The sequence below is a fragment of the Caenorhabditis remanei genome, chromosome II (assembly GCF_010183535.1).
Source record: "Caenorhabditis remanei strain PX506 chromosome II, whole genome shotgun sequence".
In the NCBI taxonomy this organism is placed as follows: Eukaryota; Metazoa; Nematoda; class Chromadorea; order Rhabditida; family Rhabditidae; genus Caenorhabditis; species Caenorhabditis remanei.
In genome coordinates this window covers 7539922-7558588 of record NC_071329.1, presented here as the reverse complement: position 1 = coordinate 7558588, position 18667 = coordinate 7539922, and the positions used below count along the sequence as shown (strand labels likewise).

The 18667-nt window shown below is 36.9% G+C and overlaps 5 protein-coding genes across 5 annotated transcripts; 4 read left to right on the top strand and 1 right to left on the bottom strand.

Moving 5' to 3' along the window:
* Positions 1-3595: 3595 nt before the first annotated feature.
* Positions 3596-8115, top strand: GCK72_005135 (uncharacterized protein; the record flags this gene model as incomplete). Its single annotated transcript, XM_053725049.1, has 16 exons — positions 3596-3664; positions 3756-3890; positions 3942-4171; positions 4220-4391; positions 4442-4564; positions 4620-4738; positions 4785-5070; positions 5120-5593; positions 5653-6150; positions 6193-6285; positions 6334-6495; positions 6543-6857; positions 6904-7377; positions 7422-7622; positions 7722-7957; positions 8007-8115. 16 exons carry the CDS (start codon positions 3596-3598, stop codon positions 8113-8115), a joined length of 3696 nt encoding a protein of 1231 aa, XP_053589243.1.
* Positions 8116-10317: 2202 nt separating this feature from the next.
* Positions 10318-12368, top strand: GCK72_005134 (uncharacterized protein; the record flags this gene model as incomplete). Its single annotated transcript, XM_053725048.1, has 5 exons — positions 10318-10470; positions 10515-10629; positions 10685-10851; positions 11156-11303; positions 12127-12368. 5 exons carry the CDS (start codon positions 10318-10320, stop codon positions 12366-12368), a joined length of 825 nt encoding a protein of 274 aa, XP_053589242.1.
* A 413-nt stretch (positions 12369-12781) lies between these two features.
* GCK72_005133 (uncharacterized protein) lies at positions 12782-13209 on the top strand (the record flags this gene model as incomplete). Its single annotated transcript, XM_003116960.2, has 3 exons — positions 12782-12802; positions 12876-13013; positions 13066-13209. The coding sequence occupies 3 exons, from the start codon at positions 12782-12784 to the stop codon at positions 13207-13209; spliced, it is 303 nt and encodes a 100-aa protein (XP_003117008.2).
* Positions 13210-14314: 1105 nt separating this feature from the next.
* On the top strand, positions 14315-16733 carry GCK72_005132 (uncharacterized protein; the record flags this gene model as incomplete). Its single annotated transcript, XM_053725047.1, has 7 exons — positions 14315-14449; positions 14496-14549; positions 14599-14854; positions 14902-15443; positions 15488-15597; positions 16008-16285; positions 16336-16733. 7 exons carry the CDS (start codon positions 14315-14317, stop codon positions 16731-16733), a joined length of 1773 nt encoding a protein of 590 aa, XP_053589241.1.
* Positions 16734-17101: 368 nt separating this feature from the next.
* GCK72_005131 (uncharacterized protein) lies at positions 17102-18509 on the bottom strand (the record flags this gene model as incomplete). Its single annotated transcript, XM_053725046.1, has 7 exons — positions 17102-17194; positions 17241-17312; positions 17360-17472; positions 17518-17918; positions 17965-18054; positions 18098-18422; positions 18467-18509. The coding sequence occupies 7 exons, from the start codon at positions 18507-18509 to the stop codon at positions 17102-17104; spliced, it is 1137 nt and encodes a 378-aa protein (XP_053589240.1).
* Positions 18510-18667: the final 158 nt, after the last annotated feature.

Sequence of the window (18667 nt, the reverse complement as noted above, 5' to 3'; positions counted from 1 at the left end):
CAATAACCGGAGAAATACTGTAGAATACAAAAAAGTTTTAGTCAGAGATGAGTACAGTTTTGAAGCATATATATTATAAAATTGTTTTTAACTGAAATTTAAGTCGGTCCCATGATGTCATGGGTTCTCTTTTTCGTTCAATGTTTTCTCAGAATGTAAATCTAATCTAGGTCTCCCTTTTCGTAGTTGATAACTATTTTGTGCTGGCTCTTCCTACGAAATTACAATACAATAAAGAGTTTGTCGAAGTTTGTCAGTGTAGGGTAAAATTAGTTTGGCCTGTTCGAAATACACTTAACAATTTGAAGAATCAGACATTCTGTGACTTTGAGACACAGAATTGAACATTCTTATCTGAAACTAGAAAAACTACTGACTTGTTATCCTGTTAAAACCACGATCTATTCCTAATTCACCGGATCTAAAGGCTCTCACAGTTCCCTCAATAAACATAGTTATCACAGAGTTCTAACAATTTTCCTCACTCTCTCTTTTCAGAAAACCTTTGCGTGCTGCTTCATTATCATCACCCTCTCACCCCAGAAAACAAAATAATTCATCTTTTGGTCTCTAACCGATTGCCTCCTCACTGACGTTTCTAGACCAGAAAACAACCGTATTCCATCGAAACTGTCCACGGTTCTGCAGCGGGGCGTGGGGTCATTAAATTCCCATGATACTGATGTTTGTAGACAGAGAAATATGAGTTAAGCTAAATAACAAGTTTTCAGAAGTTTCAGAAGTTTCAATGGACTTGTTTTTGTTATTGAGACAATATGCGTTTGGTCAAACCTCGATCAAACAATCAGACCACTTACCTTCAAAACGAGCGATACATCTATCAGCACTGCACAGTTGTCACAATTGCGCTCTACTGAAAAAGCAAAAAATCTTTTTTTTTTAAGTTTCTAGAGTTGCGCAGTTCGTTGAACTGTGCCGGTCAAACATAAGATATTTTCAGTTAGAAACTTTGTTCGAGTTGTGTAGTTCAGCAGTATAGGCTTTATCGAAACTTTCAGGTTGAAGTAGCATTGGAAGAGAAGAGCTACTGCTACTAACATTAGTTTTCGAATTCGGATTTCAAGGTTCAAGACCTGGAGACATTATGCTTTGTGTTATTTAAGAATTTGAACTCTTCTCTTTTTCGATTATAGACTGTATTATGTTTTGTGTAATGCTCTCACCTCTATCACTTTCGATTTCATTCGTTTCACTTTCATCACAAGTAGAAGAAATGTCATCAAAGACCTACATAGACTTCGATCATTTGATCGCCTCACTCGATTCCATCAGAACACATACGGGTCAGCTCCTCCTGAAGACCATGCTATGTGTTTCGTTGCCGTTGATAACATGAACCACACCACGCGCTTACGCGTCTGGCATTCCTTTTCTCACTAATTTGGCCCCGCCCACTTCTAGACTTGAATGAATGACCCGCCCATTGTAGGGGTGGGAGAGAGTGAGAGTACGGTAGTTTTGTATTTAATGGGAAATTGTTGCAATTTTACTTCGAATGATGACCACTAGATGCTCTTTTATTTTGCATTTTTTCGATGTTTAGAGTTGTAGTAAAATGAAATTTCAGAAAAAAAACTTGAGCTTCTAGCTAGTTTTCGGATTTTTTAAGTCCCAGTCACATAGGTTTTCCAGGTTTTTTGACCTACCGCTTGAGTACAATACTTCCAGATGAGTTCAGTCTAAAATTGTCAGACTCTCTTTTTCCCTTTTAGGCCTTGTAAGTAATTGATAGATAAAAATTTTCTGAGGAATCTTCCTTCCAAAATATGTAACTGATAAGAGGTACAATTTGGCTACCTCACTTTTCGCAAGAAAAATCCTAAAAATCACAAATTCTTTGTCACAAATTTAATTCTGTGCCTAATTAGAGGAAATGATGATGTCAGTGATTTGTGATCGTTAGTCAAGAGTTCTGAACAGTTTCGTGATTTATTCTGTAAAGCAATCGTTAAATGATAAAGAGCAAGTTTCACTCTAGTAGCCAGACCTCTAGGAAACTTAGACCAAAAAGCTGTATTGACCAATCGAATCGAAAAATGAAAAGTTCAAATTCCTCACTACTGTGAACTGTCACAAAAGTGAACGACGATTCGAAACACGTGATTCACCCATTTTAACCCATCCCCAATTAATCTGCAAATCAATCCTTCAAGTTCAATGAATTCGATTCAGTTTATTTACTTTTTTACCTATTGCCAATAATCGGAGAGAGGGAGAAAGGGGATGGACGATTTCACGCAAAACCGGGTTCATAGGGTAAATTATGTAAATATTTGTTGATTGAGATGATGAAGTAGTAAAAGAAGAAGAAGAGAGAAAATAAGATAATAACTAATAATAAGCCGCCGTCGGTATGACGACAAATAGTATTACTGTTTTCGATCATGTCACAACTTTATTGTAGTTTCGGCATCCTTGATCACTTTCATTATCTAAAAAGTATCAACTAGAAGCCTCAGAATTTGAAAATCAAAATCGGACAATCTTACAGCATTTTTCTTCTTCAGGAATTTATATCATTTCGAGGGCTTTCACGTTCACATAAACAGTTGTATCTAATCTAGTGTTTAATTTTATGTATTAATCATTGAGCTTCAATTTTGTAGTTGATAACTTTTTGTACCAAACAGTTACAGTACCGCTCAAAAAATTATCAACTTTGTCTTTTTTCAGTGGAAAATGACCAACTTTTACAGTGTATTTCGGTGTCATCTGATTGTCCGACAAATTTTATTCTGTTTGGGTTGGAAAGAACGAGAAAAGGACATAATTTTTGTAATTGATCATATACGGACACCATCTTGAAAGTTACAGGGTCTCAAAGTGAAAAACTCCAAAATTTCGCTAATTTGCACTGAAATTAGTCGGTTTCAGGGGGAAATGACTTTGATTGCCTGTGACTTTCCCGCTAGTGTCCCTGCAAAAAACGTCAACTACAGTAATTGTGTGCTATTTTTGCCCTGTCTAACCCATACAAAATAAAATTCTTCAGACAATTAGGTGACAGTTGGTCATTTTCCACTTTCCAGAAATGGCTCTTTCTGATAAGTTGAGAACTGCATAGCTGAGAATCCTGATGGGGTTTACATGTCCTGTAAACGCTGAATTTTTTTTCGATAATTCCTGATTTTGTGGTAAAAAATTTCAAAGGGAGGAATTCTGAACTGACAGCTGCAAAAACGGAATCCGTTCGTACTGTACCCTTCTTCTACCGTACCTGGATAATTCTCCTACTAGACCAAACTATTCGTTTCAATCATTCTTGTCACTTTCTCAACCTCAACTTGTCTTATGAAAGGTCACACTATCAACTACGAAAACAGTACTAGGTACTAACCGCCACAAAGCATTTTTACACCATAAGTCAACTATTTTTGACCATATGATACACACTCTTGCAAGAAGTTTACTAATCGAAAGTTATGATTTCATTTCTCCTCTCTATCCCTCAGTTCCGTTTCTGTGCTAACCCACTTCTCTTTGAAATCTTTCGTATTCCAGTTCGTCCAAAATTGCGATTCCACGGTATTTTGTGTACTCCGAGATTCTCGCGTCTCGTGAATTCTAACGGATAATGAAATGGATGCAAAAGTTGTGTAGGCCTACAGTGTCGGCGTTTGGAGATGAAAGTAAAGTAGCGGACGTGACTCCAAATATGCGTCGTTCATTGAAACTTATGGCAAGGCTTTTTTCAGTATTTTCGTCATTTCAAGTTTGAAATTCTTGTTTTTCAGGTAAAATTTGCAAAATCATCAGATCTTATATTCATAATAACTGCTTTAATTTGTGCATTATTGGGTGGTACCATTCAACCGACTGTATTATTAATCGGCGGATGGATTACTGATTTATATTTAACTAATGGAAATGTAAGTCATTCTGTAAATAGACAGCATATCCCCTACTTTTTCGAATTTCAGACAATAGGGGACGAAGAGTTCCTCAAGTCAGTTTTAACATTAATCTATGCTGGACTTGGTTTTGGTGTCATCACACTGGTTCTCGCTTTGATTCAAGGAATTTGTATTCAAAGGGGAACTAGTAGAATTCTGGATAATCTCCGGAAAGAATTTCTCGGTGCTATTTTGAGACAAGATGCGAATTGGTTGGATAAAAATCCATCTGGAGGAATCACTTGTCAGTTGAATGAGTGAGTTTTTTGAAGAGTGCTTCACCCGATTATTCTCAATATTTTCAGAAACATTGAAATAATATCTGATGGTCTCGGCAATAAATGTTGCATGCTTGTCCGTGGATTCGCAATGTTCACTTCTTCGATTATTGCATGTGCTTTCATCAACTGGCAGCTCACTTTCATCACATTCACAATGGGTCCAGTTTCAGCTTTTGTTTTGCACCTGTTGACAAAGGTATCTTTTTTGAATTCTGAATGAAACTATTTTGAAAATACAAATAACAGGTAAATGAGTTGACAAATAGTGAACTGATGACCTTATCCTCACAATCTCATGCAATAATTGAAGAATCAATTCTCAATGTGAGAACAGTTCAAGCATGCAATGGGCAGAATTTTATGATTTCGGTAAGCACACCATTTTCAAAATTTTTTAATTTAAAAATTTCAAATTATCATTCAGAAACTAAGAAAAGTGAATGAACAAATAAAAAAGTTCTACAACAAGAGCACTTTCTGGGCTGGATTCTTTGATGGTCTTGCACTATTTGTTATCTATTTTATAACTGGAATTTCGCTTTTGTAAGTTTTACTCACCCGTGTATTCATTCACAAGGATAATTTCCAGCTTCGGATGCCGTTTATACTTCGACGGACAAATTTCAAAAGCTGGAGATGTTATTTTGATCGTCAACACAATTTGTGTGACCGGATACTTTTTGGGTCTTCTTGGACCTCACATGTCGTCTCTTCAAAGAGCTGCCACGTCATTCCAATTGCTATACAAGACGATTGCTTCAGCTCCAAAGACAGAAGGGAAGGAGGGAGAATCGAAGGTTTTCTCGGCGAAAGGAAATATTGAGTTCAAAAATGTCAGGTTCAAGTATGCGACGAGAGATAAGGAAGTTCTTCGAGTGAGTTATTTTAGATAAGGGTACTGTATCTACTATCGAATTATTGTAGGGATTATCTCTTGAAGTTCTCCCTGGTCAAACTATTGCTCTAGTAGGAACGAGTGGTTGTGGAAAGAGTACTTCTATTGGTCTTCTCACCAAATTATATAGAGCTAGTGAAGGAGAAATTCTGATTGATGGACAGAATATTGATATGCTGGATGCTAAATGTTTGAGACAACAGATCGGAGTGGTTCAACAAGAACCGAAACTATTCGATGGAACCATTATCGAAAACATCAAATTGGGAAGGAATGTAGATCAGAAAACAATTCAGACAGCAGCTGAAATTGCAAATGCATCTAGTTTCATTGAGAAGTTAGAGAATGGATATGAGACAAGATTAGGTCCAGGAGGAGTACAATTGTCTGGAGGCCAGAAACAAAGAATTTGTATCGCAAGGGCATTGGTCACGTCTCCGTCGATTCTTCTGCTGGATGAAGCAACAAGTGCATTGGATTCTCATAATGAAGTCATTGTCAATGTGAGTTAAAATTATCTCAGAGATTTGAAATCATTAAAAATTAAAAAAAATTATTCCAGAAAGCTCTCACAAAAGCATCGGAAGGCAGAACCACAATAATTATTGCTCATCGTCTCAGCAGTCTTAAAAACGTGGATCGCATCTATGTATTGGATCAAGGAAAGACTCAGGAAATCGGAAAGCACGATGAACTAATTGCACTCGGTGGAATCTATGCAAAACTAGCAAGAAGTCAAGAGATTGAACAGAGTTCGAAGAAAGATTGGGAACGAGAAGAGTTGAGAAGAGCAGAGAAAATGAAGAAAAAGAGTAGGAATGTGGAGATCATTGAGCCGAATTCAACGATTCTTCAAGAACATGAACATAACTTTGTTGGGTCAATTATCACGGAAAACGAGCAAGAACAGAAGATTTCATTCAGTGGAATCGCGAAATTGATGAATTATCTTCCGAAGCATCCGAAGATGTTGGCCCTGATTATTCTTCTTTCCATTCCAAGAGCTATCGAATTGTGTTCTTATGGATTGGGAATGTCATTTGCATTCAATACACTTCAGGTTTGTTAAATCTTTGAAAAATAACCCAATTCAGAATTTCAGAGAACCAAAGAGGACTACATGACATGGAATTGGATTACGTTGGGTGAGCAAACGCTGGCTGGTCTCACGTTTTGGACACTTCAAGCTACTTTGGTAAGATATTATCATGGAATATCAGCAAAAAATCAATTCTGATTTCAGATGTATCTCTGCGGTTGGATCGCTAACGAAGTGATGAATGAAGTGAAAGAATCAATCCTCAATGAAGTTTTAAATAAACCAATCCCATATTTTGACAATCCAGAAACCTCTCCATCAGCTTGTGTCTCCAGAATCATCTCTCATGCTCACAATTGCTACGCGGTAAGAAAACCGTGACTGAATACATCTATTTCACTTCTAAATTTCAGTGCCTCGACCACCGAGCCAGTCGATTCATTATGTTCATCGCTGGAACTGTGTTTTCCCTCCTTCTCGCATTCCCATTCGTTTGGGAACTCGGACTTCTCGGACTGGGAATCACTATTCTATTGACCATTTTCAGCCTTCATTTTGTGAGTGTTGCTCACAAAGCACATAGTGAGAAATCGAAAATGGACAAAAGTGGAGAGTTTGCTGTGGAGATTGTGGAGCATATCAGATCGATCAAGTTGTTGGCTGTTGAAGGATACTTTGAGGATCGATTTGCAGATTATTTGAAGATCTCGGAACGTTATGAGAATAAGGTAATCATTTATCTCTGGTATAGAAATCACGCTTTAACATTTTCAGATTGGATTAATCTCTTCCTTGAACTTTGCTGTCACTCAATCTTATGTATTTGCCTGTGACATGCTTCTCTTCTTCGTCGGAACTCTTTTGATCTACCACGGACGTTACACTCCTGATAAGATCTTTTTGGCTTTCAACGGAGCTCAGATGTCTGCTTGGGGAGTTATGTACTTTTCTCCATGGTTCCCAGAGATTATTCGTGGATCTGCATCTGCTAATCAGATATTCTCATTATTCGAGAAAAACAAAAATCCTGAATTCAGTGGAAAAGAGAAACCAGAAATAAAAGGAGGAGTTGTGGTGGAAGATCTGACGTTTGCCTATCCAGCAACACCACATCGAAATGTGTGTGAAGAACTCTCATTGAACATTCCGAAAGGACATTCGATTGCATTGGTTGGAGCATCTGGTTGTGGTAAGAGTACAATCATCTCTATGTTGGAGAGGTTTTATGCGCCGAAAGCTGGAAAAATTGTAAGCTACTTTTGAGGGAAGGTTTCTGAAATGTCCTTTTTCAGGCGATTGATAAGAACGACATTTCTGTGATTGACGTGAATTACCTCCGTCAAAATATTGCTGTCGTTGGACAAGAGCCAGTACTTTTCAATGCATCGATTCGAGAGAATATCACAATTGGACTAGATGATATTCCACTGGAAGAAGTACAGAATGCATGTAAAGTGGCAAATGCAGCAAACTTCATTGAGAGCTTCCCATTGGTAAGTTACAAAGAATATTTTTGAAATTATGAAAACGACTTGCTCCTCTGAAAGAGAAGATTCGGTATTTGAAGAACCATCAATATTTGTTTTCTCCAGGGTTACGACACACCTGTTGGCGAGGGAGGTGCCTCTCTATCCGGAGGTCAAAAACAACGAATCGCCATTGCGAGAGCGATAATTCGAAAACCAAATATATTACTATTAGACGAAGCAACTAGTGCATTAGACACTCAATCCGAAGAAATCGTACAAAAAGCGCTTCGATCTGCAACAACTGGAAGAACTAGTATTATTGTTGCCCATCGACTCAGCACTGTACAACATTGTGATACGTGAGTTCTAGTTATTCGAGAAACTGAAACTCAATGATAACTGTTTCAGAATCTACTACATATCTCGAGGAGCCGTTGCAGAGTATGGAACACACGCCGAATTAGTTGCAATGAACAGTAAATATGCTAGATTAGTGGCTGCTCAGAGTTTAACCTGAATTCGTCTTGATTTTAGATTTTAGTTGACATATTTTATACGCTGATGTACATTATTGTGTTTATCGGGTTCTATATTGAATTCAATTCAACCGAATAAAGTCCGTTTAGACTTTGATTCGAAAGGATGTTAAAGTGAGAGGGATGACTGAAAAAGAAATAATGAGAATTTAGAGACACAGAGAAAAAATCTCCAGATTGATTTCGATGGAGCAAGATTATAGAAATCGGGAGAAAGGTATGCCAGAGAATCGTGTATTTATGTTTATGGGGTAGAAAGAAAGTTCATCTCTCCTGTTTTTCTAGAAAAATTTCTTTAAATGAGTTACAGGAAAAACTATCCGTAGTCCTGGGAATACAGGAGGCCTTTCTAGAAAACTTAGAAAAAGAAAATATCAAGGGAAGGAGATAATTTATGACGGTCCGTTAAAAACCCTTTCGGTGAGAGCCAAACAAGAAACAAACATTAAAATGACATCATCTAAATCTGAAACCAATCAAGTTCTTGTCAACATATTCTACTTCCTAACATATACGTAATCCAGAAAGAAAATGACTCACCAAGCAACTACTAGAAACCCTTCCCGGAAGAAACTCTTAACTCTGAAATTCACAAGTAACTATCTTCGTTTCAGCAAAAAATCCACTGGTGGCAATATCCAAAAAACCACCTGTTTTCTCCTTCCATTTTTCTTAAGTGAGTTCGACGTAACACTCAATTTACATTCAGTTCTGGTTCTTTGGATTCTGTTTTTTCTATTGTTCATGGCTTTTTAGAGGTTCTATCAACTTTTGTGATATCTGGGAAATGTGAGCTCTGTGATTTTCACTCATTTTCCCTCATTTTCTCATAAGTCAGCAACTCATAAAATCAGTCTTCCGGATCATTTGTAACAAACTTTTTCACTCCTCTTCTTTCTCAAAATTTTGAAGAAAAAATTCAGAAATCAGAGCTTGTTTTTGTTTTTCGCAACAGACAAACAAATTCAGGGTTTCGAATTCTGAAACTTAAAGATGTATTTATCACTTTTTGACTTCTGATCTGATATCAAATTATAGTTTCTGAAACTGGACCAAATATCCTTGAAAACAGCAATTTACATAATTGAAAATTCTGAGAAACTGATACATTCACTTATTCGGTGCCCTTGTCTCTCGACTGGAATTGAATTTTGACTTTTGCGAGATCTCGGATGAAAAAGAGGTCTGACCTCATTATTTTCAGGAAAAAAGAAATAGTTATTTATTTACCTGACTCCAGGATTTCCTCAGTTTATTATCTATAATTTAGTTTGGAATTTATCATAATCCAATTTGTTTTCATGGAGGTTTTTTAACTCTTTTCCCTCTTTGTTAAATCAGAAAAAGAACATTTCGAAGAATTGATCTGTTTCCTTTTTCAAAAACGAATCAGACACATCAAATAATATCAGCCATTCTTGTTTCACAGTTGAAAAAAGGACAAGCATCATTCTAGTTTTCAAAAGTGACCATAGAAGTTTCGCTTATTTTTTATTTTGATTTTCTAAAAGTTCCTGAGCATTACCTACTCTAGGAATAAATGGATAAAAAAGATAACAAGATGGTAAATGTTGTATGTCTACTTGTGTCTCGGTTCGTCCACCTATTCCAGTAGACACCCTATCGATTCCCAAATTTATCAAAGTGTTCTCTAGAAATCAGTTTTCAAAATTTTTCAGAAACTTGCGTCTGCACTTTCCATTCTTATTCCAGAACAGCTGACTAGACTCTGATTTCTGAAACAAGTTAGTCCTGAAGTCCAATTTCGTCTAACAGAAACTCCAAGTGCAAGCACAAGTTTTCTGTTTTTCTGATTCTCAACTGTATTTTAACATATTTTCTTCTAATACGTCAAATGTTTCAATAATCCAACTAGATACAAGTTCACTGTCCACTGATTTCAGAGCAGGCGGTCAGGGGAATGGCGAAAAAGAGAGGGAGTTTGAAATACAAAAGATCAGGTGTCTGATGGAGATGGAGTCAAGACTAATTTTTTTTTGGTGGTGTTCTGGAATTTACTTCCGCTTTTTCGCTTCATTCAATTAGTTTTCCATGTTTCATTTTTTTTCTATTATTTCTAGTTATGTTCTTATTAAATCCGCAATTAAAAAAAAATTTCCAGAGTTCGGGTTGATAGTGTAGATGAGTTCATGTCTGAAATCGTGACGTCATCACCTAGGTACATGAGATATGTACTTGGGAATTTCACACCAGCCGAGATGGTCACCGATGGGAATTTTATAATTTATACGGTTGAAATGGGGTTATTATTGATTGGAATAATTGAAAACATGCTGATGATTGGTGCTATTATTTCGACGAGTGCTTTGCATTTGGTGAGTGGGCTCTTTGAAAAGAAAAAAGCATCGGATCCTTCCAGAATCTTCGAATTCTGATCTGCAACTGTTGTATAGGATTCATATTAATGGCAGTGGGACGTGCGATGATTGCAGTTCCACTATGCATTGCTCACTTGCGTGACGTTGATATTTCCAGTCAGTTCTACATTTTCATTTGAATAAGATCTCTTACAATCCACATCTCTTTCAGGTCATGCGTGGTGTTTTGTTGCAAATGCTGTGCATCACTCCTCTGCTGATTCTGTTTGTCTCTCATTTGTATTTATTATGCTCGAGAGAACTGCGGGTACGATATGGTCTAAGGATTATGAGAAGACCAAAATCCACGTTTTTCCATGTGTTTTCGCATTTTTGCAGGTAAGTGGAGGGATAGGTTTGAGAAGCGAGAAATTGAGAAAATGGGGAGAAACACGAAAAATTTCACTGTCAGATTTGTTAATTTTTCTGCTAAAATGTATATGTTTTCGGTATTTTCTGACCTAGTTCGAAATGTAAATAATTATGGGATAAAGATAAATTAAAAGTTATTTAAACTAAAAATTCCTAAGCTGACACTAGTTTTTCAAAAGTTTAGGAACTTATTTAGTGTCACCGTTTCAAAACTTCATGGTTGTGAAATCTCGTGGATTAAATCTAATTTTCTCCTATCTGAGTATTTCAGTGGCTCATCCCAATGTCTATGATCCTTGGAAACTTCCTGGACAGTGCCAACCGTATGCAATATTTCCTAGAATATCCACATCTACCGTGTCAAATCGAATACTTGACACCGACTATGTTTTTAGTTACTATTATTATAATTCTTATAGGTTTCATTGCAAGTGTTGTAGTAGGTCAAATAGATTCTGTTGGAACTTTGAACCTTCGCTATTCAGGGGATGACCGTTCTTTATAACAAAAATATCAAAAAATACAACACCCGAGAAATCTGGTTTACAAATGTGAACTTGAGCGAGAGATATCAAATATCTGAAAATATAAGATCCACTCATTTACTATTTCCTCTCCTTACTCTCATGCTAATATTCTCTATTTTATCTGTTTCTGTTCTGGTGTACGGAGGGTATTGGGTTGGAGTGATGACGAAGGAGCCAGCGAGGTTTGAGGAGGTAGTTAAGTGGTTTGGAAGAGGTAATCATCTATAGTACCGGCCAAAAATATATCATGTTTTGGCTTTTTTTTGCAAATGTCCAACTTTGACAGTGCGTCATGGAAAAACTGACTGTCCCAGATAACAACTTTTTATGGGTCGGACAGACCGAGAGTAGAACTCCATTTTTCCAGTTAGCTACGTTTCTGTACGAGCACTCCCTAGCAAGTTACACATTGACAAAGTAATTTCTCCCTCAAAACGACGTATTTCAGCGCAAAATAGAGTGCATTTCGAGTAGTCCACTTAAAATGACTATAACTCTCAAGAAAGTGCCCGTACAGAAAAGTTGATAACTACAAAAACGGAGCTCTACTTTTGATTTGTTTGATCCATTAAAAATTTACAATGGGAATTTTTTTATACTATGACTCACTCTCAAAGTTGGAAATGTTCAACTGAAAACGGCAAAATATGATATTATTTTGGCCGGTACTGTAATCTAAAGTTGAAAAACGATAAAAATTCTGAGCGTATTTCAGGCGGTGAAGCCGCACAACTATTCGACATAATCACAGCCATCTACACCATATCTTTCCCTATCTGCGCATTCAAATGTCATCCTAATCTCTTTCGACGCGTTCGTCGAATAATTGGATGGAATAGTTATGCAGTGAGACCAATGAATCTCAATGAAATACCCGGATTCGAGTTGACAACCGCACCGATTCGAACTCAGACGGAGTACCATTTTCAGGAATTGAGTAGAGTGTGGAATGCATGAGTGAATTGGAATAAAACTTTCTATGAATCATAGACTTTTTATCCTAATAAATTTTTCCCTGAAGACGGAGAAGACAAAAAGTACCTCCCTCGTCTCGTCACTTTATGTTCTTTTTCGCCTTCGTTTTCTTCATGCCAGAGATATTTTTAGACAGTATTAGGAATTACACTCCCCTTCTCTTTCTCTCTTTCTATCCTCTTTCTCTTCTATTTCATCACCTTTTCTTCGAATTCTCTTTTCTCATTTCTTCCTATCATCTCCCTTATCAGAAGTTACTTCTTGATATTTCATTCCGTTTCTTTTTTATTTTGAATCAAAATATGGGTGTCAAGTTCGTGTGTGTTTTGATTCTGCTGATATGTGTGAAGGTTTCGATGGAGTTTTCTGATTTCCGACTACCCAGAAATGTAATTATGTGCAGTATTTTACAGAATGTGAGTTTTTTACCGTAACTTTGGTGACCTAGAAAGTTTCTGAATTTCGATAATCAATTAAAAAATATTCCAGACAAAATGTGAATGGAAACAAAACTGGACTAATGCTGATGGAGTCAAAAGAGAACTTGATGCCGGGAAGCCACCAATCCAATTTTTCTATTTTTGCAAAGGAAACCGGACTGAAAATTGTGGAATTTGGTTGGATGAGGTATAGAAAACACATAATTTTTGTACCAGTATTTACTTTTTCTAATTTCCAGAACCTGCAACCTATCGAAACCTCCAGTACAGCTGATCGACTAGCTGGAGAAACTTTCATTATCGAAAAAATGAGCATTCAAATTCTCGGGGATTATGTGAAGATTCCAGAAGAGAAAGGAGATAAGAAATTGATAATTGAGTAGATTTTTTTAAATAGATTTGTTTTGAATTTGTATGTATATAGCTAGTTTTATGATCTTCTTTTTCTAGTTCATTGACTGACCAGAGGAATTTGACCTCAATAAAAAATTTGTGAGTAAACCTTGACGTTTGATGATTGTATCTTTTTCAGGCGATGAATTGTAGCTACCATGTGATTCAGGAGAATTTAAGGCTCTAATCAATTTACCATATATCATATAAATGGGAACACAACTTTTTGTCATTCTCAGTTATTCCTGGTGTTCCATCACTTCCTCATCTTATCCACACGGAAGTTAGTAACCGAGAATACCAGAAAATTTCTGTGAGAGGAGAACAAACAACTGTTCAGTTTGGCTAACATGTCTCCCCAATTACTCATCATCTTCTCACTTTTATTCTCGTTCATTGTGTTACTTCTGTACGCATTTATCTTCTGTCTTCTCTCTTTCACTATCTTTTACTTTTTGCTGCAATCGAAAATCAAACGATCTTTGAAGATGTGACTACTTTACACAATGACCTCAACATTACATTTGATAAACGACGAGACGAAGATATCATTGTTTTACTTCGTTTCGGATGTACTGAAACTGGACTGAAATTTAGAGAAGTGAGATCGAGATGGTGTATTCAAATGGTGGAGAGGAACGGGTATCAAAGATCACGAAGGGAATTTGGATTTTATGTTCAAACTGAGAATTTCAAAACTTTTCAAGTTTTCTATAAGATTGGAAATGCGCCCTACCGAAACTAATAAAAACCGAGTTCGAAATAAAGAGACGGAAAGAAAAATAAGGCATTTGCTGCTCGATGAATTATTTTAAGTATCATAATTAGGATTTCCTAATGACGTGGATATAAAATCTTTTAAACTGTAAATGCATTTCCACGTGAACTTTTCAATTGGATATCCGGATCATATTTGTCATCATTTAGCCCCTAGTTGTAAACAAAACAACAAAAAATCAGTTCCAACTCAGCAAAGAGTGAGAGAAGGTGAGTTCCTGATGGAGGAAGATTCTGGATGTTGCAGAAGACCACAGATTCCGTACCTTCTAGAAATTCCCTCAAATCAATCGCTTTCAGGCTCTGTTCGAATCGAAAATGGTGATGAAACTACTCATCATTTGTAGTCTTTTGGTGTACGCCAACGCTCAAAAATTTGATAAGAGCTTCAAGGAAATGTGCGAAGTTTTAGATGGCAAAGACAGCTATCGCGAGCGAGAGGACATTAGTCAGGTAGCCATTCTATTGAGTTTCAAGTAAAAAATGGCTTAATTTTCAGCCGATGGAAGGTGATAAGTGCACAGTTGTTTTCCCGGTAGCTTTTGATGACAAGGTGAGAATGGATCAGATGATGGACAGCCAGAAAGCATGTAGTTTTTCAGAATTCTGCACAAAGATATTGTGAAGATAATGTCCCATTTCATATTCATGGTTCTGATTTCGGAAGAGAACCAGGAAAATTATTTTGTGATGCAGAAGCCTCGTTGATATGTAAAGATGGATGGGTTCAGATGTTTGGAAGATGCTATCAAATCACTAAAGAGATGATGACTCACCCGGATGCAGTGAAGCATTGTGGAGATAAGAAAGCGATAATTGCATTCATGCACAGAGAGGCACTCCCATTCAGAATCAATGGTAAGAGACTTGTGACTAGATGGAGTATTTGAATGTAAAAGTTTCAGATTATTTCTCCCGTGTCTCTCAAGTTTGGTTAAATGCCAGTGAAGCTATAACCAATGATTTGATCTACAATGTCGATGGAGGAAACGTTCTTCTGGCACTCGATGGATACAGATACGGACTTCCAAACATTGCTCTTGCTCGCGTCGAAACTAATGAAAAAGCAATGGCTCTGTGTGAATACACTCCTCCGATGAATCAAGCGGAGAGCAACCATTTGCTCAGAAGATACGGAGAAATCTATTATCCGACGTTGTTCACCAAAGACAAAGCCTATGTCAGATCGTTCAGCAGTCTTCAACGTAGTTCCGACAGAATGAGAGATCACAATTACTGCAAAAACGTATTGAGACCTTTCCTTCAAACTGATTCTGCTCAATCAGCTTATCCAACACCAGAATTTTTGGAATTATTGAATAGACACCGGGAGCCAACTATCATTCGAACCTCTGTCTACTCTGCGGATTCCAGTCTACTCAACCGTGTCAGCTCGAATTGCACAACTTCTACCTCTAAAAATTACGGATTTGACCGTACCAATTCTGTAAGTATCGATGGAATTTCCCCATCTGGAACTATTGGTTTTAGAACGGAAGCGCCTTGTTCACAACTTTAACGTTTGCTAAGAATATCTGGAGAAAAGATGAGCCTAAGGAGCAATGTGATGGCGCCAGTTGGAGTACTGGCATTGTTCTCAGGTAAACACTGTTGAAATCTGGGAACTGAAATAATATATCGGGGAAATGTGTTCATACAAATGAAATGCATACAATACCATCTAAAAATAATTAGTATTTCCCTCATTTACTTTACTTTTTTATATGGCTTTTGCCTGTCGGTAAAATTAGAAGGTTCATTTTTGAGAAATCTAGGATTTTAACAGTAAAAACGAACCCATGGAAAATTCTGTTTTTTGGATTGAAATTTAAATATATCACACAAACTATTGGATTTTATCAAGTTCTGCGAAATTTTGCAAAACGATTCCTTAAATTCAGCAAACCTCTTGAAAAACTGGATCCGGCCTGAATTCCAATCAAATTTCCAAAGTTCTGGATAATTAGAGATGCCGTTATATTAGTGTAAATACAATAGTTATATTTTTCAGCCGGGAAAAAGGCGAAGCTCGTCTTGAAGCGATGTCAGACGCCAGATATGCTCCAATCTATTGTCAAACAAACTTCGATACTTTCTATTATGGCAAATGTCCGGCTAGATGGCGCCCATACTACAGGAAAGAACGAGGGCAACTATGGTGTCATAAATTTGCTGAGGAGGAATGGAAACCAATCCGAGAGACGTTTGACGGGGCTGAAAAATGGTGCAAACGTCAAGGTGCTGCTGTCACGGGGTTCACGAATGCTGAGGAATTGTCTTTGTTGGATGGTAGACCATTTTATAACAGCATTATTTATTCAATTCTGATAACATTTTAGACATAGTCGTCGATGCCAGCAGGGTACTCAATGACTTCAATCCCGGTGTTAAAACATGGCTTGGAGCCAAACGACGTCCACAGTGTGACAAAGTTTTGAAGGGCATGAACGGATTTATAAGAGAAGAGAGCCACGCGTGCTCTCGTCTTCGTGTGTTCGAGTGGCTCAATGGTGTTGCTCAGAATCCACCAGATTTTGAAGATCATTGGGTGGCTCCTTCCGAACCAAATAACTATAGAGACAGTAAAGAGGGATGTATTGAGTTGTTGAAAGGAGATGAAACCCAGCGTTGGAATGTAAAGGATGCTTCCAAAAAGTTGAATGATAATGCCTGCGGAAATAAGAAATACTTCATATGTGGAAAAGAAGCTCCGATTAAATCGAACTCCAATGTTTGATACACTTTTGTGCAGATGAATTTTTTATAGAAACATTTTTAACTGCAATGTTAATGTCCCAAGAATTATATAGAAGTAAAGTTTAGAAATAATTAGAACAGATGATAAGGGTCCAGTGGATGTGAGTATAATTTACTGTTATTCTGAAGAGGATCAGTTTCTTCCAAAGTCATCACCAGAGAATTAATTTTGGTATTCAGCTCACTGATCTGTATGTTGATTATCAATGGATAATTGAAATCACTTTACTTTTTTGATAATCCCAAACCCACTATTGTGCTCCAAATGTTGAAAAATAATTTTAAATCTTCATGTTTCGATAAATTATAGAAAAAAACATAACTGTAATTATTGGAGGTAATTCTGATTCAGGAAGAATCACAATAATTATCAGTATCGCATGCAACAGCTTCACATAAAAAATTGAAAGAATTAGAGCAGCTGATTGGCGTCCAAGAGATCTGAAATAATTTTTGGTTTAACTTCAAGTTCCTATTGTCCACTTACAGATCCATCAGAATACTTGATATCAGCAACACATCCCGATGTAGTGCTTATTGAGCCAGATGACGGATCCAACTGATAAATATGTTATAAATAGTAATTATAAAACCAAAAGTACTCACCGGAATCATTGGTTTTCCCTTTGGCTGATCCCAGTACCAAGTTCCATTTTCGCTAGTCAACCCATTGTAATATGAGGATACTGTAGTACCGTCAATGTTGTTGTTAAGGAATTCTGAAGTTGTTTTATGAGAATTTGATTATGGAAATTGGTTATTACTGTAATTGAATTTCCGTTTTTCTTCGTTAAACTCAGTGGCCAGGTTACCGGGAATACCAAGTCCTCTACAATATTTGTGTGCTGCTTGATGTGTTCCTTTGACTCCAGGATTCAGCATACAAACACCGAAATGTTTGTATTGCGTCCAGGTCCAATAGTCGAGACAATGGCAATTATCTGAAGAAATTATACTAAATAGTTGGACAATTGACATACTTGTCGTTAACGCATTCTGAAGTGTTTCCGTAGTATTAGTTGACATTTTGAAAGCAAATCCAGCTGAAGCTACACCTTCTAACTGTTTCTCAACGGTTTTGTCTTTTCCTGTGTTTACAGTAATCACAGTAACCCCATTGGACTTCATTGTTTCAGCTAGACGATCTGGACGAGAATCAATGAAGCTGGAAATATTGAATTATGAGATTTTAAGCTAAAGTGGAGACTAACTCAAAAGACGATGTGAAAATGAGGACAACTTTCTTGTAATTCTCGCGATCGTCGAATTTAGTTAGGATGGATTGGGCACTGATTAGGCCTCTGAAAAACTGGATAGAGTGGAGAATAGAATGAAATAACATACTGATCAAGATATGATTGATTTCCAGAATTTCCAGCCTGATCCAGAGCAGTCAGTTGAGTTTTGAGTTGTTTGAGTGACTTAATTGTCCGAAAGTCAGCCACCGTAGTCGCATAGTTGTTATATGTTACGATGGCAACTCTCGAACTTCTTGGGTCTGTGTATCCGGTTCCAATTTGAGAATTTGGTCCAAAAATAGAAGAAATTGATTCATAAACATTGTCACTGATCATAGTAGGAGAGTTATCGATCACTAGAACTATATCCAGCCAGATAAAATTCGTGTCATTTCCACATTGTCGATCGGACACTGACTGGGAAAGAGGTACTGTAACTGAATATTACAAGTTCAAATCTCATTTTTAAATTTACCAAAAGCCATTACAATTACGGTAACCAGCAGCAAATACTTCATTTTTAGTGAAATCTGAAACTAAAAAGACTCAAAGTGCCCCTTTTTGAGCGCTCTTTGTTATCTTGAGCAAACAAAATTATCAGTATCAGAAGGCAGGAAATCACAAAATTCTAATTATCACCATCACACAAAATGATTTCATTTTGGATTCATGCATA